General features: G+C 41.0%; 1 protein-coding gene across 1 annotated transcript in view; it reads left to right on the top strand.

Moving 5' to 3' along the window:
• LOC112474005 (membrane-associated guanylate kinase, WW and PDZ domain-containing protein 2-like) overlaps positions 1–25581 on the top strand; it is a 292185-nt gene that overhangs the window by 227423 nt on the left and 39181 nt on the right. The window contains exon 16 of the mRNA XM_025042189.1: positions 16774–16912. Within this exon, the coding sequence (XP_024897957.1) occupies positions 16774–16912 (139 nt within the window). The remainder of the gene's footprint in view (positions 1–16773; positions 16913–25581) is intronic.

Genomic DNA, 25581 nt, shown 5'->3' on the forward strand with positions numbered 1-25581 from the left:
GATAGAGTTGTATCACTTTAGTTGCCTTTTTCAAAATAATTAATTATGAAACATTAAATAGCAACAACAAGTTGTACTCTGGGCTCTGAACATGCAGGATGTGTCATACATCATATTCCCAACTGCAGTCAACTTTCATGACCTCCATCCAATTGCATTTCTTTTATTCACCCAATATTCCATGCATTTCATCAGATGCAGGAGTCATTTTTCAAGAATTTAGTAAGGAGCAGTGAGAACAAAATGACTGTGATCAAAATGTAAGTGGAAAAGTCTTCTTCTGAAATGGGATGTATGTGGAATTCTAAGAGCAGCCACGGTTACATTAATCAGACAGTTATTAACCTAAACTGCAAAGTGGAAAGAGTTCAAAAAGTGCCTTGTGAAGCTACAACAAACTAGAGGCTTTTTGTTCTAGTGATTTAAAAAAGCTTTACATTTTTATTTCCAATTAACCTATCAATAGTGATGTCACTTAAATACTCCTAAGGAATATTATCTCCTCATTATTGCCAGAAAACATGCTGCCCAATTTCATAGCTCAGCTGTTCTCATGCATGGATGGACAGTCTGAATTAACTTGAACAGAAACAAAAATTTTAGACACTCGGCTACATTCCGAGTTGTAAAATTTAAGTAATTAATATGTAACTTTAAAGAGGAAAAGAAAATAAAGTGGATAATGTTTATTTTGTGCATCAAAATGACAGTGATACAATGCTATTCTAACTTTCTATTTATTCAGTGTTAGCATATCAATAGAAAAATTATTGTAATCCACACATTCATTGCCAGAACAATTGAATATTGTGCCAATGAGCAAAGATCCTCTGGAGAGCTGTCTAAAAATTAAGCTATTAAAAAAGACTGTGTTTTCATTACGGCCAAACAAAGATAATCAACCCCAGAGATGTGAGTTTTTCTGCCTTGTATATGTACGTACTCCTTGTGCATGTTAAAACTGGGCACAAGGACATCCATTATTCTGTTAATCTGAGACTTTGACACTACAAAAATAATATTTATTCAAGAAGAAAGTAGTTGAAGTAATCAGGGACATTAAGACCCATTAAGTACTAACTAGGTTTATTCACAATTATATTCTCAGTACACCTTTCATGAGGCCTTCTTTCTCGTTCTGTTGAATGAAACTGGACTTCAAAGCTGTTTGTCACACATGATTATATATGTATTTTTAAACAATATACCAAAGGTTAATAATTAATCACAAACAGTTTCTTTTTGGTGTAGAAGGAAAGTTTAACTCTGAACTAAGTAAAAATCTACTCTTGTGCCTTTCCCTCCTCCTCAGCAATGCTGAAGCCACCTCAGAAAGAGCAAGGAGCCATGGGTTTGGGAATTAGAGAACCCGTGTCTTGTCTTGTTACTGCGGCTTATAAGCTATGTGGCCTTTCAAAAATCCCTATCCCTGAAGTTCAGAGTCCTCACCTTAACGTAAGGATAATAGAAACCAGAGATTAAAAGATTAATAAGATGAGCTCCCTTAATGCCTTTGTGTATGGTTTAGTGGGTATATTATCAGCAACTGCTTTCTTTATTTACTTTGCCCCCAAATCAATCAATCAATCAATTATTCTCTCTCTCTCTCTCTCTCTCTCTTTTTCATGCACCAGTCAGTACTGTGCTAGATGCCACCAAGGATATTGTAGAAGTAAAGGATATTATATTATAAAACATGACCTCTTCCCTGAAGCTGAACCATGGGAGCTATAAGTCTCATGTGAATTTATTTCCCCGTGCTTCTTTATAGGACTCAGTAAATTCAAAAATTAAAATGTCTGCTTTTAGCCAATTTATGCCAAAAAGAAAAGAGATGCCTCCACCTTGTGGCTGGGTCTTGTTCAGCTGGTTTCTGATGAAACATTGCTATTTTTATTGCAAGCCGAAGATTGTGTTTTTACTTTTATATACTTTTCACCTTTATATTGTAACAGTTGTTAGAGACTCTTTTTAACATTGAGAGTGAAAACATTCATTGATAAAATTTCTAACCCATGTTGTGTTGGGAGAGTGAATGACAGAAGGGGAGACTCCTGGCAATCAGCGCGCACCGAGGAAAACTGAATATCTTTGCAATCTTTCTCACCTCCTATTTTCTTTACATTTGCCATTGTTTTGGGTTTTTTTTTAATTTTATTTTATTATTAGTTTCAAGGATACAGTACACTGGTTAGACATTTATATAGTTTATAAAATGATCCCCCTAATTGCTCTTTCTCTCCTCTGGCTCTCCGCCTAACCGTTATATTAATATTAACTGCATTCCCTATGGCGTGTTCCCCATCCCCATGACCATCTATCAACTACTAATTTGTACTTCTTTAACCCTTCATCCCATTATCCCAGCTCCCCAACCCCACCTCCTCTCTGGCTGTCACCAGACTGTCCTCTATATTTGTGAGTCTGTTTTTGACTAGTTTGTTCTTTTTGTTCCTTAGATTCCATGTATAAGTGAAATCATATGGTATTTATCTTTCTCAGTCTGACTTATTTCACTCAGCATAATAAGCTCTAGGTCCATCCATGTCATTGCAAATTCTTACCTTCCATTTTAATCGAAAGCCTTGCTGGGTAGAGTATGCATGGTTGTAGATTCTTGTTTTTCATAACTTTTAATATTTCTTGCCATTTCCTTCTGACCTACAAAGTCTCCGTCGAAAAATCAGCAGACATTCTTATGGGGGTACCCTTGTAAGTAACTAGCTGCCTTTCACTTGCCGCTTTTAAGATTCTCTGTCTTTGACCTTTGGCATTTTAATTATGATGTGTCTTGGTGTGGGTCTGTTTGAATTCCTCTTGTTTGAGACTCTTTGTGCTTCCTGAACTTGTATGTCTAATTCTTTTGCCAAGTTAGGGAATTTTTCTGTCATTATTTCTTCAGATTCTCAATCCCTTGCTCTCTCTCTTCTCCTTCGGGTACTCCTATGATGCAGATATGGTTACGCCTCATGTTGTCCCAGAGGTCTCTTAAACTATACTCATTTAAAAAGAATTTCTTTCTTTTTGTTGTTCTGTTTGGGTGTATTCTGATACCTTGTCTCTCAATTCACTGATTTGATCTTCTGCTTTGTCCAATCTGCTGTTGAATCCTTCTAATGTATTCTTCATTTCAGTTACTGTACTCTGTGGCATATTTCTTTATTTCCTCATTTTATTAGCCTCTCTGTGTTTGTTTCTATGTGTTAAATATTTGTTTCATCTCTCAGCCTTGGCCAGATGGCCGTATGTAGAAGGTGTCCTGTGTGGCCCAGTGGCACACTCTCTCTGATCCCCTGGGCTCTGGACTTGATTTTTGTGTGAGTTGTGTGTGATCTTCTGTTGTAGCTAAGCCTCTATTGCTGTTGGTAGATCTGTGGATAGGATTAATGCTCAGGGTGACTAATCATGAGAATTGGCTACACCCATAGGGTGAGAGTTACTGTGTGGGGGCTGACCCTACTGAGGATTTGCTCTAGCAGGCTTATGTACTTGTTGGGACCACCCTTTGTGTGTACTACTAATGGGGCTAGTCAGGAGTTGCTCTGTTGTGGTGTAATGCCAGCCTCTGGGTGTGTTGGTTTCATGGCCCCTTGGGAGGGGCTCCTCAGTAGGCCAAGGTCAGCTGCTGCCTTTGATTGCTCAGGGCTACCTGATGGGAGCTACAAAGCGATCTGCAGATGGTTATTGCCTATGCTGGATCTATAGGTAAGTAGAAGAAACAATGCTGTAGGCAGCGGTTAGGTTATCTCCCGTTCCCGACCTAGGTAAGTTTAGCAGAGGGACCTAGGGAAGTTTAGCAGTGCTCCACAAGGCCTGATGCTGCTTGTCAGTTGCCCATAAGTCTCTGAAACTGGAAGAGCCTCTGAGTGTTATGCATGTTGGGGGGTGCAAGGACCTTGGGAGTCTCCTGGATCTGTTGAATAAACATGCCAACTCTGTCTCTGTGGCTCCCTGTACAAGTTTCCAATCGTAGCAAGGCTGGCTGCTGCCCACCTCAGGCTTGCAAACACCCAAGCTCTATTTAAAAATTACTGAAGCTCATGAGCGTGAGTTCGTGGCCCACCACCGAATGCTTCTCTTGGTAAGCAGGCTTTGTGTGGACCACATGAAGTGCTATTCTCTGCTGTTGAATTCATGACCCAAGGAAAGCACAGGATGGGACTGGGTTGCCTGAGAACAGGCTTGTCACATGTAATTTGTGGGTTAGGTGAGGCATCATCTCAGTGGGGCACAGGGCTATCAGGCCTACACAGCACCAGATTTGTTGCCAGCTCTGGGACTGCGGGCTCCCACCAAAGTCAGATATCACTGCACGACCTACTGTCATCTGTGGTGGGCACACAAAACCCCTGAGATCTGGCCAACCAATACCGTATACTGTGTATCTTGCTGGCAACAGTGATCTTCCTGTCACTGTATTCCCTGAACTTTGCTCATTTTGCCGGCTGAGATTTGTTGACTGTGCAGAATGCACCGCCCCAGGGTGCCTGTCAACGTTCGGCAGGCACTTTGTATATTGGATGGGGCAGGATCTCAGAGAGTCAAGAGCTATTGACCGTCAGGCCAATAGCCTCAGTTTTCTGCAGTTTCTGTGTCTGCATGTTTCTGCAGTAGTCACAGATCACAGGGAAACAAGCTGTTGTTGGGGCAGTCCCACAGACCCCTGCAAGAGATATTGTAGCTCGTACAGGCAGCAGTGGCCTGCCCACAACTGTTTTCCTCGAAATGAGCCTGCTGTGCTAGCCAAGGTCTATTGCCTGTGCAGAATGCTCAGCGCCAGAGAAAAGCAGGGTGGGGAAGGCCGCCCGTCAATGGCTGCAGGCACTTTGTGGCTTGGGCGAAGTAGGATCTCAGGGAGACAAGGCCTATCAGGCCAATATAGCCTCAGTTTTGTTGTATCTTCTGTGCCTGCGCATTCCCGCTATAGTCACAGATCACAGTGAGGCAGCTGCCATCTGGGGCAGTCCCGTACACCCTGGCGATCCCCCCATGCAATATTGTAGTTCTTGCAGGCAGCAGAGGTCTACCTGCCTCTGATTTCCATGCAGTGCCTGTTCTGTGCTAGCCAAAGTCTGTTGCCAGTACGGATTGGGAGACCCAAGGGGAGGGGCAGAGTTGTGGCCATTGACTGTAAATGGGCCACCTGGAGCAATTGGTGGGTAGGTGGGGCAGAGTCTCAGGGAGACATGACCCTCAAGTCAATACAGCCTCAGTCTTGCTGCAACTTCCGTAACCGTTTGTGCGTTCCCACAAAGTCACAGATCATAGCAAAACCAGCTGCTCTCTGGGACTGGCCCATAGATCCCTGAGATCCTCCCAAGTTTGTGTTGGCAGTGGTGATCTGCCAGAAACTGTCTCTGAATTGCGCAAAGTGCTGTCTGCCAGCTGCGAATGTCTGGCCCTGAATCGGTTCAGGGTGTGGCAGCCACCCAGCAATAAAAGCCCCGGGGCAGTCTGCAGGTGGGGTGGGGTGGCCTCATCTCCTCAGGCCAGCGCTTCCTAATGGCCCTGTGGGAGGGGTCTGCACAGTCAAGCTAGTAGTGGTCTGAAGATTGTCCCTAGGGGTTCCTGACTAAGGCACAATGGTGGCTGCCCGTCTAGTCCCTCATTCTGGCACCAGGAAATGCAGTCGTTCCCTATCTGAATCTTGAGGGAGTCTCTGACCCACCGCCAGTGTCCTCAGTGAGTGTCCACAGATCAGAAAAGCTGTCTGTGGGGCCTTCACAGGGGCCTCTAGGGTTTTAGCCTCCTTCCATCTCACCCAGACAGAATCCCTCTGGTTTTTACAGTCAGAGTTTTTGTGAAACTCCTCTTCCCTGGGCTGGGAAGCCCCCGAATGAGGCTAGGACCCCTCTGCTTCAGGAGAGCCTCTGCGGCCTCGCTCTCCCTCCTGGTGATCCTCCACCAACCGCAGGTGCGGGTCCAGCCTGATTTGGGACTTTGCCCCTCCTACCAGCTTCCCCGTGGCTCCTTTATATTATCGGACTCACGTGTTCTGATCAGCTGGACTTCAGATGATTCTCCACATTGCTTATTTTATACTTTCGTTGTAATTTCAATGCGGACCTGGGAGGAGGCCAACCCTGCTTTTACCTAGTCCGCCATCTTCCTCAGACCGAGACTTTTGTTAAGACCTGGTTCTCAGGAATTCAAGGTTAGCCTTGGCCAAATGAAATAGATAGCATTTATTCATTCATTTAAGAAATGTTTATGAGGCTCTTACCCTGTGCTATACACCTTCATCAAAGTGGAAAACAACAGTGAGCAGAGCACAGACTGCCCTCAAAATGTCCTGACCTCACAGTACCTTCTCTCTCAAACTCTCACACTCCCTCAACTCCCCTCAAAGACTCCCCTTTCCATTAATCATTTTATACTTTACACAGTAATAATTTTTGTCCCCACTACAAGTAACTTTTTGTTATCAATTATTTTAAGGAAATATGTTAGCTACTACTTGAAGGTACAAAGATACTAATCCCTCTTTCCAGGAGTTTATAATTTTGTAGGTGCAGAAATGGTGGTGGGGAGAATAAATACAGAGAACTAGAGTAAGAGGCAGGGCTACAAAAATTGCTGTAAAAGAGGCTCACTAAAGTGCAGTAGAAACTCAGGAGGACAAATTGCCCCTGGAGTGACCAGTGATCCTTCATGGAGGATTTGGGAGGAGCCTTGAAGCATGGTCATAATTACAAGATGAGCTTGGAAGAGTCTGGAAGAATGAGAAGAATGGCTAGCAGAGGTGAGGGCAAGAGCAAAAACACAAGTGGAAGAACCCCATGAAGAGTGGAGGAATGAGAAGCAGGCCACATTAAACCCAGGAAAATGGCAGGGATAAGCTGGAAGGTTGGAGACAAGGTCCTGGATGATCTTCATGCTGTGTCAAGGAGGTTGGATTCTGTTCAAGAGTTATGGAAAAGGAAGATAGGTGTTTGAGGAGAAGAACGTCCAAAGAGGAGACAAGCTTTGAAAGATGATTGTGGCAAACATATGGACTGAAAGAGGAGGCAGAAGAGAGGACTAGTGAATGGCAAATGGAGACAAGAGAAGTAGGAAATGACAGGCAGTTGCTGGAGACAGAGTGGGAGCAGAATTGATGGGGCTTGGAAGCTGACCAGCTGCAAAGACAACTCTGAAATCTTTCTGTAATGATATCTTACATGACTGTGTAAGGGTGAAATATTAAAACAAAGGTTTCTGTTCAGGTTGCTATAACAGACTGGGTAACTCATAAACAACGGAAATTTATTTTTCATGGTTCTGGAGGCTAGAAATCCAAGATTCCTAAGGCACAGCAGGTTCAGTGTCTGGTGAAAACCCACTTCTTGGTTCAGAGACGGTGTCTTCTTGCTGTGCCCTCACATGGTGGAAGGGTGGAGGAAGCTCTGGGGTCTCTTTCATAAGAGCACTAATCCCATTCATGAGGGCTCTGCCCTTATGACCTCATCACCTCTCACGCACCCCACCTCCTAATACCATCACTTTAAGGGCGAATCTCTCAACATATGAACTTTGGGGGCACACAAACATTCAGACCACAGCAACCTTCATATGTCATATTCATTATTTTAAAATTTATCCCCATCCCACATCCATCCCACCCCGATGTCGGTGCATCTTTTGTTCCACCTTCTCCCCAAGATCCATTCTCTTTCCTTCTCTGCCCTATTCTGTGTCCTGAGGGACTATGGTTGCATCACCTACACTCTCCTGCCTCTAGTTTCCTGTTGGGTTTGGCCAGTGAAAAGCACTAGCAGGAGATTGGAGAGCAGGAAGAGAGAAAGTGTATTCATTTTCTATTTCTGCTGTAACAAATTACCATAAATTTAATGGCTTAAAGCAACACAAACTTATTAATTTACAGTTGTGGAGGTAATAATTCCAAATCGGTTTCCTGAGATAATATCAAGTCATGTCAGCAGGGCTGGTTCCTTTTGGAGGCTCTAGAGAAGAATCTATTTCCTTGGCTTTTCCAGCTTCTGGAGCCACTTACATTCCTTGGCTTGTAGCCCCTTTCTCCAGCTTCCATGCCAGCAGCAGAACATCTTCTCTCATCTCTCAGCCTCTGCTTCTGTCCTTACATCTTCTCTCCCTCTGACTTTAGCCTTTATGATTACATTGGGCCCACTCAGATAATGCAGGATAATCTTCCCATCTCAAGATCCTCAACTTAATCACATCTGCAAAGTCCCTTTTGCCAAAGGTAACATAGTCACACATTCCAGGAACTAGACATGGATGTCTTTTGTGGGAACATTATTCTGTCTCCCACAGAGAGGTTGGAGTATTTCTTAGCCCTGTTGCTTGAGGCCTGGCAGTGCTCTTCTCTCTACAACTACAGCTCTAGTCAGGTAGCCCCTGTTACATAGCTCCAGCTCTCACTGGGTCCTCATCACTATCTTTTCTCCCCCAGGGACTTCTAGACCAGAGGTGGTAATGGCATCTGCCATCCTTATCCTTCAGCTACTCAACAGCCCTCTTCAGTTCTCTTAACCCTGCCCACACCTCTGAAATAGTCCCATCATTAAACTATCTTCAAAATCCCAGCTGACTGACACACTCACCACCTATTTTGGTATACTATTTCATGCTCTAATTCACACTGTTAACATGTCAGGTCTAGAAATGACACACACACACACATACACACAAAAAAAAGTCAATGTAAATGCAATATAAAGTAGGCTGGCTTCAGAAAAAGAAGAAATAGTTATCCTGTGTCAATATCGCAATCATCACACAAAGCTTAATGCTTGCATCTGGAAAATAAATATATCTGATTAGATAAACATGCAGAACAATAATCCCTCATTTTCTCTCAGTTATATCCAGGAAGGGAAATAGCCTATAGAGCCCTCAATAGAAAGTTTCCTCTTTGATTTCCTTTTGTTTATTTATCAATCAACTCGAGAGACTGACTTCATGACCTAACATAAGTGATTTCTGGGCAAATGGATAAGCCACTTGCTGAGCTGCCAATGATAGGTTTCTATTCTTGCTCAGGCGGATAATTTTAAGATATTTACCCAGTCTCTTCTTCTTGCCTGAGCAGTCAAACTGGCATATGAAAACGGAATGGTTATGTTTTTTCCCTTCTAGAAAATAGTTTTGCTTCTACCAGCTCATCTTTAAAATGTTTCTTTGCATTTATTTCATGTCTGTAGCCAAACTATGAGTTATCCCTTTGTCTTAGCATAGGGTTTAGATTGTCTGCCCAGCATTCAATGAGATTCTTTTTCTAAGAATTATTTATCTAAAATAGTAGAATAAATGGCATTAACATCCTATAGAATTCCTGACAGTACTTACCAAACCAAAAAGATTTTTTGAGTTTTTAACCTCTCAGTGATATTTTCAGAAAAAGTATTTGCTTCATTTCCCCATTAAATGTCCTTAGTAGTACAGCTGCTTCTCTCCTAGACTCATTATGAAAAGCTTACCATTGTTTCACTTTTTTCTCTCTCCTATCATTATGACGATGATGATGATGATGATGATGATGATGATGATTACTATAATTAATAACAAAAGGTTATTATAGTTTAGAGTGTACAAGGCATTTACATGTACTTTATTATTTGATCATGGTCAAGCCTGGTTGACATATATCATGAAACCAAATTAAAATCCTTTTATAGATCTTATTTAAATTTGGTTTAAACAAAAAGGAGCATAGAATCAAAAACAAACATCTGAAAAGTTCCTTCATTCGATAATTCATTCATCCATCCATCCCACAAATGTATATGGGTATTTCCCACATGGCTGAGTTCCTGCCCTGGTAGGCGACGGTCAATACTTTTAAAGAAATGTGAGGAAAGGCACCAGCTCAGACTGTGGGATCATGGAAGACTTCCTGGATGTGGTCATACCTGGGGTTTGTCCTATGGGGTGAGTAGGATTCAGTTGTTTGAAGGGAGGAAGCCAGATTCCAGACAAAGGGCACAGCATGTGCAAAGGCAGAGAAAGAGAAATGCATTAGGGTGGTAGAAGAAATCACCCAGAGAGCATGCATAGAGAGCTGGGAAAGGGAGGACTTGAAGAATAGAACATCAGTACCAATTAAAAGCCCTAGAAGAGTCAGGAGATTTAAAAAGAAGCACTCTAATAAAATTCTCTGTATGAGAATAATATTGTTAATATTTGACAAGGAAAAAAGAAAGGTTTTGTGAGAAAGACAACAAATTATAATTTAGAGCTGACTTTCACAACGGAGCACTGCATCATCTTTAGATTTCACATATATTTCCATGTTTTAATTTAGAGGATTCTAAAAATAAGAATGAGAAATGGAGGCTCCTGAATGAAGAGCTCCCCTAAATCTCCACCAAAGCCAACCTCCGATTTGAATGACCAGACAAGGCACCACTTATGCCATAGGGTAGTGTGCTGAAGTCAAAGACTGGAAATTTTTGAGTCGTGACTAAAACTTTTCTAAAGGGTGAAATCACAAATAATAACATGAAATAAGGTACACCATCCATATCAAGTGATAAACCCTCAGAATTCTGCAGCAGCCTATAACTTATATCTACATGTTCCCCTCACCTTCATGACCCTTCTAAGCAGGGACGTGCTCAGGCATAACCTTGATTAAGGACTCCTATAAATCCATAAGAGCTATTTCACACTTCTATTTGGATGACGTTTCTTGAGAGATGTTGTGAAGTTTTCTTTTTAAGTGATTACTATCTAGAATATAGTGTAAGAGAGTCTCGGACATTTTTCAACATATAAATTAATTGAGACAAATAAAATTCGCAGAATTTTGCTGTTCTCAATGTGTGTTTCAGTTTCCAATTGGGTTAGATATTTTATCTCTGGAAAAATCTGACTTTATGGGCTCCTGTGCCTTGCTGAAGCAACTGTGCACAATCAGAACAATAGCCAGGTCCTATAATAGGTGCTGGGACCCTATCTAATTCAATCACGGGTCTAATGGAAGAAATAAGTAGGATAACCAAAACACGCAGTATATATAACCTCTTGGAAAATATTTTTCCTAATGGTTATTAAATAATATCTATCAAAGATTAATTGTGAAGATAGCCATTACATAATAAAGGTCACCACCATCAATTTGGAAATCAGCCTTTCCTTTGCTCCAGCTTGGCCCAGCACCCTGTTGTCAGAGCACCCAGAGGTGGTGCCCGTGGCAGGCAGGCAACAGTGAAGACTTTATTCTGACTTGTTTTATTTCCTGGCACCTTAAGATTTTATTCAGACCCAGACTCCATTTCTATTTCTCTCAATCCTTTAGCATTTGTTTCCCATAACTTTCCTGTCTCAAACAATTTTTGTAGGTCACTGTTTCTGAAACCTCATTTGGTCTCCTGTAAGTACTATTGAAATTGTTATGGTTTGGCTGGAAGTGCTTAAGGCAGTATTTGAAGAAAGGTTAAAATATGCTGAGGTGCACTTAAACTGAACTTACTATGTAGTGAGAACAAAGACTGCTACTATAGCTGAAAAGCAAACCTTACTTTCATTTACTCAACAGTAATGAACCAAGAGCCTACTTGTCAGGAATTGTGACAGGTACAGATGACACAAAGACAATAGGTATGTTCTCTTCCCATATGGGGTCTGGAGTCAGCAGAAGAAACTAGGCTGTAAGTGAAGAATTCTGATGGAACTAACCTGTGACCTCAAATCTTTAGCCATAAAAAATGGTCCACAGCTAAGCTTTTCATGAAATAAGGAATAGAGATATCCATTGTTTATTGTATAACATTCTAAAGGAGCTCAATCCCTCACACTCAATTATAATCTAGGATCATTTAGTCATGTATAATCGTGTGAAATAGGTTCTTATGGTACAGCAGGAGTCTGGGGACAATTAACCAATTACAACCAACTAAGCAAGTTTATACAGATGTCTGAGCAAGCCTTGAGTAGAGACTACCATGACTCAGGGCTGAAGTAAATCCAGGATTAATCTAGTTCTTATAATGATTTCATTGAGCCAGACCAAATGCTTTTTATATGACTTGGCTACAAAAATGCATACAGTACAGAGTTTACATTTTTTTCTTTCAACTTGAACTACATACCACTTAAGAAATATTGAAACTTTTACATTTACCTGCCTTGGCCTTCCCATAAGAAGAGAAAATGTTTTACCTGTAGAGCCTCAAGCAAGTTCAAGGATTTGATAATAGTTTTGTTACAGAAAACTTCGCAGTGATGTATGTGCAGAAATGCAGGACTTGTTAGGCTGTGCCAGGCAGTCTTATCTCAGTCGGCCCCTAAGACATTGCTGTAAGGTTATTAGTTGCCTCAAAGGGGCCACAGATAAAAATATTCCTTCCATTAAAAAAAAAAAAAAAGAATGCCTAGAATTCATCTTAACTCCTTTGGTTAGTTTCTTAAATTTAACATCTCCTTGACTCACACACAAAGCAACACATACATTCCTGAACTACCTCTATCTGGTTTGAGGTTTCTCTCTCTCTCTCTCTCTTCTCTCTCTCTCTCTCTCTCTCTCTCTCTCTCTCTCTCTCTCTCTCTCTCTCTCTCTCTCTCTCTGTCCACTCCCCACCCCTTTCCCCCTCCCTCTCTTCCTCCCTCCCTCCTCTTTCTTCTTCTCCTCCCCTCACCTCCCCCCATCTTTCTCTCAATTCTAACTAGAACTTGATGTTTTAAAATCTAAGAACAATTTGAGGAGATCTTTATAGTTACATTTTAGTAACAGAGCTCAGTCGAAGATAAGCTCCGTGGTGGAGAGAGGATGGAAGGAAGAGACTACTGGTCTTTTTCATAATCCCTGAAGGGCTGCAAATTTTCCATTGGTTTTATCAAATTAATTCTCCCAGTTGATTCACATGTGATGTAGGAAAGTGACAACACTCTTCAACAGCCACATCCTGGCAGCTGCAGTGAAGTCAGAAGGTAACAAGAGAACCGCTTCTCCCCCGTGACAGTTCCATCTCTTTATACATCTAGATACTAAGAGGATGAAAGGAATCACAGCCCAAATTTATTTGGGGAGTTTCATTTAAAATTACCACACATAATACTGATACTAGAATGAAAATGAAAATTAATCCCATTTACAATTTTCATCATTTTACAAGGAGAGATAGAAGCCTTGAGGCTGGGCCTGCGTGGGTTTGCTACCATCCGCACCAGGTCCTGAGCTGGCCTATTTCTGCGGTATGCTGAGAACACCTTGTAAGATTCAGAGTCTGAAAGTGGCAGCATTTCCATCTCATTAATTTTTTTTCTGAATTTAGTAATATCTTAGACTGTTCCCAAACTTCCATTGCTCCCAGTGAGGTCAGAATCAGCGCTGGTGTCCTGGAATGGGGAAAGGGCTTGGGAGAGACTAAAAGTCTTAGGCAAGCAGCTAAGGACCCTCAATTCAACCAGCATCAGAGTCATTCTCTTGTCCCTCTGAGGGGACCCTACATGGAAAGCTGAAATTATAGAAATCTGCCAAGGCAAGAGGTCAGCTCAGGCTTCTCGGAGCTCAATAAAAATAACACCCCCAACTTCTAGAGCCGCATCCCTGAAACTCCCACACAGGACACACAGCCCAGCCCCTGTGCAGCCCTTAAACCCCACTTCTTCTCAACCTCCCACACAGTCTTCCAACCCACCACTCACTCTGCCATGCTAATTTTTTCTCCGTGAATTCTCATGAGCTCTTAGTGGGGAAAAGGGAAAATTACAAACACACGAGAGAGTGAAAACAGAATTTGCTAAAGTATGTGACCAGGGTGCAAATGATGTGACTATTTCTATCACACCACGAGATTCCTTTCATCCTCCACATGATTCTTATTAAAACATTAGTCCTGAGACAGATGTGTCCTCAGGCAACGGTGGTTGTCGAGGTTTGATTTTGGGGTCAAGAGCGCTTATAATCCCTTCTCCTGTGGTTCTCAAGATGAGCCTTGTGGAAACACTTCATTCATTCACAAATATATATGGTGTACACCATATAAGATACATAATTAAATGGAAACCAGTTCTTGCTCTCATTTTCCCCATCATCTCCTTCCTCACAGCCTCCCAATTTCTCACTTAAATAGACTTTATCTTCCTTCTTCAGTCTCAAACTTTCTCTCCAGTTCATTCTCTATACTGATATCTCAGGGAGATTTCTAAATACCATTCTGCTTCCCTGGCCAGGTTATCCCCTGGTTAAAATTTTCAGTGCCTCACTGTTGCCTTTAAAATAAAGCTTGAATTCCTGAGGAGCAGAATAAACAATTCCCCAACTATACCATGTTCTCGGACCTCGGGGTCTTTGCACATGCTGCTCTCTCTACCTAGAGTGCTTTCTCTCCTCCTTCATTTGGGGAACTTCTACTGATACTTCAAAACTTAGCTGAGATGTTACCAACTCTAGGAAGCTCCCTCTGACCTCCAGCCCCACCCATTCTGAGTTAGATGCCCCTCCTTTCTGTTCCATTAGCACTTGGCTAATACCTCTGTCATAGCAAAGATATATTGAATAGTAATGATCTTATTTACGTACTTTCTCTCCAACTAGACTGAGAACTTACTGTAGATAGAAACTATAAATCATTTATCACTATATTTATCTTATCTCCCCAGTAGACTGTCTAACACATAGTAGCTGCTCAGAAATTGATGAGTAAAGAAGCTCAAAGTCTAGGAGAGAAACAGAGAAGCATAACTGTATGTGGTGTGAGAAATAACAAAGTGGGGTGCAGTGATGAATGAATACAGAAACTGGACACTTCTGCTTGAGAAGACTGGGTCTAGGGAGGTATCCCAGAGAAGGAAATGCTTGGGCTCTCCTCGAGGAGGACTGAGAAATCACCAGGCTTATGGGAAGAAGGCGAAGAGAATGGTGGCATATGTAAGGCCCTAGACGATTACCTCGGTATGATGCATTTGGGAATATTTCCCTTAGAAGAATGACTGGTGACAGTGAGAAAAAGATATTGATGGTAGGGTAACAGGAGATTATTGGAATAATCCAGTCAAAGGCCTAAACTGAGCTAGTTAGCGATGGGATGAAATGTGAGAACAGAGACAATTGCAAGAAGTTAAGGAATGGTGGTGGCATTAACCAGCCTTAGTAATTAAGAGGAAAGACTGCTTTTGGAGAAAGATGGTAAACCCGGTCTGCTGGTGTTGAGCTGGAGTTGCCCATTGTACATCCAGGTGAAGATGTTTAGTAATCAATTTTGATATAATTGATGTAAGTCTGCAGCTCAGAATAGAGTCTAGCTAGGAATGAAGGCTCTCTACTATAACTTCATTGGAACTTTAGTTTTACTTCTACAATTTAATTCAGTGCCATGAGATTTCAGTCATGGGTGGGGACTGCTAGGAGAGAGACAATTGGTCTCACATCTGCCTCTGGCTGGGTTACATGGCCTCCAGCAAGCTACTCAACTTCAGGCTGTGTCTGTTGCCTTATGGGAAAGGAGACAGTTAAGGAGACCTGAAGAAAAGTGTTGCAAACATTAGCCCTAAAACAAATTAATTGAGTCCTGTCTTTCGTGATCCTTCCATGGAATGTGAAAGTCATGCACTAAGGCCAACCTCTTCCACTACCCAAACACCATACCTCCAAAAGCCACTGAGCACTGCACAAAGGGGGAAGTCCTTCCTTCCACTGCACTGGAATCCTTACCCCTAGAGAATCCTCTCAAGGTAGAGATGTTACTTCCTCACTACGACAAACATGTGTTAGTTATGTTCTCCCACTTTTGGGGACGTGGTCTTATTTTAGTGCCCCAGCTATCGTGATGGCAATCTTTTGTTCCTGTTCTTGCCCCGTCTGCAGCACCCATCTTCATAATGCTCTCCTATAGGGAGTTTATTTGTGATTCTGTCTGCTTATAAAGTTTAGGCTGAGATCTGCTTTGTTTAAGGAACTCAACTAAAATAGCATTTTTGCAAAGCAACTCATTGTGCTTTCCCTGGCTAATTTGTCTTAAGTGACTTGCACTGAAATAAAACATATTTTAATTCAAAGTTTCCTGACAATAATGATGCTATGGGAGTTACATGATATGCTTATGTTTGAGCCTCTTTTATTCCAAATATCTATTCAAAAAGGCTAACTGAGAATTGCTTATGGAACCCAGGCATTTCTGACAAATCAAAAGGGATTGGTATTTCACCAAACAGCTCTGGCAACCAGGTGTGAGCATGGCAAAGATTTAGCAAGGGTACTAGTCATGCACGGAGAATGGAGGATCTCATTTTTAATTCAAAGGACTGTGATAGAAAACTCATCATCAAATTTGAATGTCAACCAACCACTATTTACAAAGAAGGCAATATCACAGTAGCACCCAGGGAAATTTAAATAATGCAGAATAAAAATTCACAGAGAAGCCCAAAAACCAATCATTCTATCCAACACGCTGAATTAGATGCTGCACTAAGCCCAAAGCTGGCACTGTGTTCAATAAAAAGGCTTTAAAATATTTACTTCTTGTTTCAAAGCAGAGGTGCCAGGTTATTTGGAATTGTGATATCAAACCTATTCCCTAATTTAAAAAAAAAAAATGCTGAATAGTTCAACTATAGTCTCTTCCATATTGGCTAAATATACATGACATATCATCACAACCTCCGTGGTCTGATATTTTAATTTCAATCAAGGTAAATTAAGCTTAGTGGTCAGACTCAGGATTCGCCTCTTCTCAGAAGCAGCAGGCTACAACCAAATTCTTCAGACGCTCTCTGGAAACGGGTAATATACGATGCTTTTCTAATCTTTTGGAAATGCAACTTGAGTAGAACCATCTGTGGTTGACTTAATGTTTCTTTAATTAACAGGTAGGAGATCAAATCATTGAAATCAATGGGGAGAGCACAAGAGACATGACACACGCCAGAGCAATAGAGCTCATCAAATCTGGAGGAAGAAGAGCGAGGCTGCTGCTGAAGCGCGGGACGGGGCAGGTCCCGGAGTATGGTACGTTTCACGTTTTGATTCACCTTTTCTCTGTTTTTTCCATATTCTGTAAATGCCATTCTTATTTATAAAACTACGTCAGTTCTCTAATTCTACCTAAATATATATTTAGCTATCTATAGATATCTATACACATATGTACATTTAAGCACAAGATATATACGTGTGTGTGCTTTTTCTTTTGCTCCTTTAGTTAAGTAATGTTTAAAATAGCAAATATAGATCCTTTCAGGGCATCTCTGAGTGTGCTGGGAGATCCAGCCACCACTAAGATATCAGATCTGTCATAATTTGACTGATAATTCTCTGTTCATTTGAGTTCACAGTAATTTTTCAATTATTTCCTAAAATTGTTTCTGTATCACACTGTCCCTTAGGATATGTAACTGGGGCCAGGGAACAATCCGGAACAAATCTTTAGGTGTGAAGATTAAAATGTAAACCTCAGTTCATGCAATGGTTGCATTGCCTTGACATTTAGGGATATTCAAAAAATTCACTTATGTTGTGTATCTATATGCTTTTGAGGAAGGCATTAAATGCATTTTAATTCATATATTTGCCTTCAGAAGTCTTTAATAGTGTTATTTCTCAGCAGCCCATTTAAGGCACCACTGACAACATTACTAAGGAACTGCGGAGTGGTCACTACGTGACCTGGGCTGCTTTTTAATTAATCTCAAGAGTGACAGACAGACAAACAGACAGATATCATTGAAGAGCAGTGCAGATAATACATCTCCAGATTAGAGAAATTGGATCTAACTGCTGACCTGAATAATTAGCTCAAATTGTTAATCTAGATAAATTGACTCTCACTTTCACCCCTCCATCCCCAAACTCCCAAAAAACAATTCTAAATAGCACTTCATCCTCTCAAATTATGCTTTTTGCCTAAATTACCTAATAATTGACTGAACACTTCCTTATTTAGCAGATCAGTATAGTCCTGAGTTCAGCTGAAATATCTAAATTCAAAAGCCCTTAAATACTTTGTTTCCAGTGACTTAAAGACACCCCAAAGCCTACAAAAAGGGCTGGCAAGCCCTCACATTAAGAGTCAAAATGGCTGGCAAGCCCTCACATTAAGAGTCAGAAGTTTCTGTAGAGCTGGCTCTATACTAAAGGAAATAGTTCATCCCAGGTTCCCACTCTTAATGCTTGACTCCAATGAAATATTTTTAAATATTAATATTAACAATGAGCACAGGCCCGATCCTGTTAATGGCATCAGCATTAATCCCTTAATAGAGAATGTGAACTCTTGGAGTAGAATAACTTTTTGCACCCTAGAGCAGGGGTCTGCAACCCCCAGGCCAGGGACCAGAACCATCTGTGGCCTATCAGGAACCAGGCCACACAGCAGGAAGTGAGTGGCGGGCAAGCAAGCGAAGCTTCATCTGCATTTGCAGCCTCTCCCCGGCGCTAGCATCACTGCCTCAGCTCCACCTCAGATCATCAGGCATTAGATTCTCATAGAAGCACCAGTCCCTGGTGCCAAAATAATTGGCAACCACTGCCCTAAAGCATTAAGTGATTCTGTAATATCAAACTGACCTGTAAGATTCTGACACTTCTAAAAAATACTTCATTTTAAAAGTATGTTTCACTCCACGGCAAGACCTATTACCTATACCAAGGGATTTTCATAGAGTTTTTATTGTTCTTATTGTTCTAACAAGTTAATCTTTAAAGAGTTAATCTGAACATGACTATCCTGAGCGTTCTCTTCTTTTGTGGACTCACTATTTGCTCCATACTTTCTGGGTCTGCCATGCCAGCTGCTTGTCTATAGTGAACAGTTAGAACAGTCCTACTGACCAACATGTGGCTTAACCTGTAATATATAAGTATGAAGCTACCTCAAAGCATCCTTAAGAAAAAATAAAAACATGTTTTTAAACAAGACAAAAGTTCATGATCATGTCAACATTATCTCATTAATTCTTAATATCATCCAAAAATACCTAGTTAAGGTTAAATTCTAAAATTAACCAACACAGAGAGTTTGTTAAATATCTGGGCACACTTTTGAGGGACCAAAACTCTAGCAGTATTGCGGAGTTTCTTCTAAATATATTCAAAAATGTAACATTAAAGCATACTTTCTGGTAATGTGAGAGCTTGTCAGCTACTTTTGATGTTAGATTGACATGGATTATTACTGTAAAATAATCTTAGAGATTATGTTCACAACAGAACAAATTTAAGAGAGCAATCTCCTTTAGGGAAGTAAAAGAATAAACCACAAACTAAGTAAACATTAGCTCTTTAGGAAACTCTAAGCTGAAAGATGCGTGCCTACACATGAGAAACCACGAAGGTTAGGGACGAGATCAGCATCTTTGAGGATAATGCCATTAAGTGATATTTCTGGAATCTCATAGTGATAAATGAGGGGGTGTTTCAGGGGTCCCCAAGACCACCCTACATTCAGAGGTTTGCTAGAAGGATTTCTGGGGCACAGCATATAGTTGTGCTCACAGCTAAGATTTATTACAGTGATTTAGTAAGGATACACGAGGATAAGAGGAGCCTGGAGAAATCCACGTGCAGGTTTCCTCTCTCCTCTCTCTTCTCTTTCTTCTCTCTCTCTGTCTCTCCCATGAGGGTTTACCAGAGAGCACTCTTCCCTCAGCAACAAAAATGTAGCAACATGTGTGACATTGCTGCTCAGGGAAGTCCATTAGAGACTTAATGCCCAAGGTCTGAAGTGAGGGCTGATCATGCAGGCACCCTCTGCCTGGCTTGTACTGAAATTCCAGATTCCCCTAAGGAAGGCAGGTAGGTTTTCAACAGAAACCCCATTGTTTGTACAAACAGTTGAAGTACAATCAGACAACCTAATCATTTAAGGAAAGATTTATGTTAGTGTAGGGGACAATTTACCAGTCACAGTCCCAGGTGCCAACCAACAGCCAACAGCCAACTTTGCAAGCAGGCCTTTCTAAGGAGATCAGTCACAAGCCTGCTAAGTGAACTTTTTCCTGTACCACAAGTAAGCCAAAGAAGTAGACACATTCATGGTCTATACAAATGACACCAACGTAAAAGGAATGCCCACAGCTAAGGAACATCACGATTCTTTCAGCATCAGTTAAACAGACTAGGTCATGAAACAGAATTTTTTTGTCCAAGATAACCTGGAGTGTATTTTAATAAAATCAACAAAGGCAGCGGGGAGAGGGAGTAACAAAATAAGCAGCAACAAGAATGACAAATGAAAATGCTTGATTTATCAGTAGGTATAACCAGGAATATGATTCATTTTGTCCAAATGCACCTTAATCACAGGAAACTGATTTTTTGTCAACTATGAGTTTAATCCTGTTGTTAGTTTCTTTCATTTGCCTTTTAAGATCCTAAACTTGGCATGAAATCCATCCGTAAAAGATTGTTAAAGGGGGTTATGAGAATCCATAGGTGACATAGCCCGTCAGCTGTTCAGACTTAACCCAGCCTAGGAGAGAAAACTTCGAAGATGAGGAGACTGAAAAACAACAGCTTATAGAAGAGTTTTAAGTGCTAGCCACCAGACCTCCCTCTGATACCTACAGAATTCAGAACAGCTTTGAAGCAAGACCCTGATCTGGACTTTGGGCCATGCAAAGCAAAAGCCGATCTCAGTCAAGAGAAATATAAAACTCCCACTCTGTATTCTTAAGGTGATCTGTGACAGAGAGATAAGCACAGGGACAATTAAAAGAAAAAAATATCATGGGTAACCTGTCAGATTGTTGACTAAACAAAATCAGTGTGAATCCAAGTGAGCTGAGGGAAGGAATAAGTATGCTGCAAATATGCCATCCATAATTACTGTAAGACTAATCGTCAGACGACACCTCAGCCAATTCGGAGGCATAAATCAACAAATGCTGCCACACAGTAGAGGCTGCTGAGCAGCTGCAAGGGGAGTTGGAAAATGATAAGGGCTTTGAAGAAGAAGTTGCTTTTATAGGTAAGTCCTTGAAAGAGAAGCTCAGGAGATAGACACTTCAACTCTACTCTAGTCCTCAGGATAAGAATTTGTTGATTATAAACTCATTGGAGAGCATGAGCTCCCCCTCCCTTAACATGCATCTCAGTGACAGGCGGAAATAAGGAAGCTTCACTCCACCATACTGAGAAAAGAATCAAAAGATGCCTCGTCCAAAGTGCCCTTCTTAACACTGGGTGTTGCTATTTAAATTACATCTAAAAAGATTAAGAGACAAGAAAGCATGATGCATCATGGTTCTAAAGCTGCAAAGGAATATATTATACAAATTAGCTTCCGGCCTTGAAATACAGGTGCCCTTCATTAGCATTCAAGGAATACCACAGGAGCACTCACTTGATGTATACACTGAGCCACAGAGCCAGGGTCAGGGTAAATAGAAATGCCATTGGATGAAAAATTTTTTTACACAAGCAGTTAAGAACAACACAGACCTTCCCTTGGTAATATTTGCTGTTCAAATCTGATCAAAATAAAGCAGAACAGAAATACGCTTGCCAGTCTTGGTTGGTGGTCTGGCCTGTTTATTATCTTAAAAAGCAATAGGGCACGTCTTCATGACTAGGACACTGAAGGATGTGCATTTATAAATGGAAGTCTCCAGTGGTCTTAGGACGCCAGGCAGGCTTATAAGGACAAGCAGGATTCTCCATTTCAATGGCCCATCAACAACTAATACCAAGTGCATACAAAAGAAATAGCCAATCTGTGAATTAGACTTCTGCCAACACTTCCATTTTCAAAGTTAATTGTGTCTTTAATAGGCTTTGAATTGATTATAGGCCTTTGGTAAATGAAATTCTTTTTTTAAGTATAATAAAATTACATTTAGTAAGTAGAGAAAAGATCTGTCTGAGCCAATGACTATAGCTAAAGAAATGAATGGGCCAAATAGTTGTTTAGCTAAAGATCTACCTTTAATCAACAAATAAAAATGATTTACAATGATCATATTACAGCACCAGGTTAAGCAGTACGGCTCTCTACTTATATAACAATAGGCACTGTTTATTTGTTTATTCTTCTTTAATGACTAATAAACATTATAAGCATTATAATCTTGTTTACAATTATTTGTTCAGCAAATCCTTTCTTCCTTCTGATCATACAAAGATAAATTCCAGCCAGTATACCCCTACCAAACATGCCATGTGAGGTAAAGCCTGCAATTAATATCATTAGTTAATGACATTACTATTTCCTCAACTAATGCAGGATTTTCTGAGCACCTACTATGCACAAAGCACTTTGCAGGCACGGAAGGTAAGATAGTTCTGGCCCTCAGTGAGCTAATAATCTAAGAATGAAGATACGTGTAACAACTGATTTTAATAAATTGGTGACTAATTAAAAGGTCTCAAAGGAACTGCTCTAATGAAAAAGTTTTAAGTGGATTTTATTAATTAAATGTGGAATTTAATAAGTACTTCTAGAGCGTTAAGGATCCGTGATAAGCACCTGACTTCTTTGGTTTGTTAAGCATTTCTTTTGTAATATTTATACGAATACTTTTCTACTTTTTCTGAAGAAAGGACTTGCTGAGGGTGAGTAAATACCTGCTTAGACTTTGATTTATTCTAAAGTCCAAGTTAGTGAGTCAAAACTTCATCTAGTAAACTTGCTAGTCATTAGTCTCCCCCTCCCGTGACTATGAGCCTTAGGGACCCTGGAGCACTGGAACCTCACATCCCGAGGCTTTGGTGGGGGCTGCTGTGCTCCCACAGTAAAAGGCAAGGGAAGAGTCTCCACTGCCTTCACCTCTTCCTCAGAGACCATGTTGCTAGGAGCATTAAGTGGTTTCACAGCCTTTGCACTAATTCACCTGCATTTTTTAATAGGGCAAAAGGCAGCTTGCTTCAATAATAAATTCTGAAATTTAATTTGAGCTTCTGACATTCATGGTTGAGTGTATCTTCCTTTTCCATGAGAGACTCCACAAATCACTTCAAGCCGCCTTCTACTGAGTTAGAGCCAGAAACAAGGACAGGCTGCCAGGCAGAACTCATATTCTTCCCAGCTCAAAGGCTCAAGACTGCTATCTGCAGCATTTAGGCAACCCCAGGAGAGTGTCTAACTGGGAAGCTTCCAGTAAGTTCCTATCTCATGGGTCAGAGTCAGAAGCTTCCTTAAAGAACACACAGCTTTGAAGTTCCTTTCTCCACTGCTCAGCCAAAACCTCGTGTATTATTTTAAGAGTTTTAGGATGAAGATGAAATCCCATTTCTTCACACTTTTATTGGAAACCATGGACTATAATGATATTCCTGTTTGGATACTCTTAGATAATTTCCAACATACATTTTTTCTCTTTAAGGGTATATTAAGTGACCTCCTCCCCAAGTCTTCACTTGTTAGATATTTTAGACTCTGATAACATATATTAGACTCTGATAACATATATTAGACCACATAGTAACCAAGAAATCTACCAACAAGAGCCTACTTGGCTCTTGAGGTCCAACCTCCTTCAATTCCCAAACACTTGAGTTGCTGGAGGAGATTTAGTGAATGAAGAGATATCTTTCCCAAGCCCTACTGAGAAGAGCTCCCATGTACATCTTGAAAAACCTTCAGTAACTCATCCCAGAGAGTCGTAATTTAGGTTCTGATAAGAACACATCCTTCTTTCCCCCAACATGAATCTGAGCTCTCCTACGAGGGCCCCCTTCCACAAAAGTCCAAGGCGAAGGCAGATTTCTTAGAGGAAACACTGCTAAATACTATAAGAATGTTGGAACAGACCTCGAAGAAGTCACAAATTCAAGAGGATATTCTTTATTCGGTGGGCAGAGGGTGGAAGTGGCAATCAAGGTGATGGAAATCAAGGATCCAGGTTAAGAGAAAAGAAAGCAAGCAATATGGTTTTAAAGATGCACACACGTGCGTACATCGATTTGGCCCAAGGGTCCATATTTTTAGTGTCCCATCCCACGAAATCCCACGCCCTGGAGATTGCAGGATTTATCTCCTGTAGCTCTATTGTAAAGGCCCGGTCCACAGGAGTTTCTACTTCTGGTTGCCCCACTTTGTCTTGTCGGCCTCCCATCATTTGGGAGCCCCTCACCCCTACAACATGGCTTCTCCTTTGAGCATCCAGTCTGAATGCCTCTCCACTCAGACTTGCAACCATTACAACTTTAAAAGACTAGATTTTTTTCCTCATTGTCCTCCCATTTTCCATCTCAGGCTTTTTGACAATCTGAGCTCAATTCTCACCCTCCTCACTGAGGACAGTCAGACCCTGTGGTTCATAGCATGAGAGCACTCCATTCAAGATAAGCTTCTGACTCCTCAACCAAACCTATTATGAAGCTCGTACTAAATGCCAAAACTATTTCCCCATTGTCTGATTTTCTCTTGTCTCAAAGTAGAGATGATACAGAAATGGTTTTGATTCCTGTGAAGGAGTTTGCCAATAAAACCTTGCTATCTAGGTGCTCGAAGCAGAGTCCAATATCTTAAGACAAATTCTTGGGTAGGTCCAGCCAACTGCCATAACCAGTCAACACCAAGTCTCCAAGACTCTCTTCGGATGCCTGTGCCTACTGCCCTATCCTAGTATTCCGTGACCAAACAACTCACTGGCTTCAGTTTTTAAACTAACGTACTCTACGTCCCTCATTTCTAGTGGAAGGAACAGTGAGTCCATAAGGTCGGATCTCTGTTATTCCAGAATTCTGCCTGCACTCTTGCTCAGAGATAGGATTATCCTGACGACCTGTTCTGATGAAGACCTCCCAGTACTTCTTTTTAACTGAATTCCCTCAGTCAGAACCAAAGATGAAATTATACAACGCCTTACTCCAGGCTTGAATTATATGCTTTAATTGTAGCAACATCTCTAAACTTTGAGAATTGTATTCTTCAATGTACTGTTTGGGTTCAAAAAAATTTTAATAGAACAAGAAACACACACTTAGCCTGGACTAAAAAGCTGTTTAACTATAATGTGGCTCAGAGAGTTCCTTACTAAATAATCTGCTTTTAAACTCCTGTAGAAAGGTCTCTGGTCTTTTCAATGTGTGCTCTCTAACAGGTGTCTCTGGCCTCATCAGGACCCTGGATTTTGTGCATTAAATATGCGTAGCACAGTATGCAGCTCTTCGTTTTTCACCTTTCACTGTAGTTTCTACCGCAGCCTTCATAGCAATTTATTTCCACCATGTTCTGGGCTCTTTTATTTGACCTTCTGGACATGATGTTTCCTAGCATATGTATCTTTCAAGCCTAGTAAAGGCCACATTTAAAACCAAATGAGAGGCTTTCCTGTATGACATTAAAACAGCTTAGTCATTTTTGTGCAAAATTACTTGCATGTTGGCAGGGCTAAATGGTAAATTCAATTAATTAATCCTGAAATTTAATTTCCACTTTTGACATTCATTGTTAAGCATGAGTTTCCTTACCATAGAGAGGTTCTACTTTCCATTTAACCTCAAGGTGTTCGTTCTCCTGCTTCAGTCTCCCTTCTTTCAGACACACACCATGCTATGAAAAACACCTCATGTGGCATAATAAGAAATCCATGTGAGTACTGTTCCATTCCGCATATTGATGTGTATACAGCTCTATGTGTGGAGCAAGTTAGGCATTTAAATGGAAACTATCATCAGTATATGCTGTCAAAAAGGGGGTCAGACTTCCAATGTCTGAGCCGCATGGATTAAGGTCT

Source organism: Pteropus alecto, unplaced genomic scaffold (genome assembly GCF_000325575.1).
Source record: "Pteropus alecto unplaced genomic scaffold, ASM32557v1 scaffold69, whole genome shotgun sequence".
Lineage (NCBI taxonomy): Eukaryota > Metazoa > Chordata > Mammalia > Chiroptera > Pteropodidae > Pteropus > Pteropus alecto.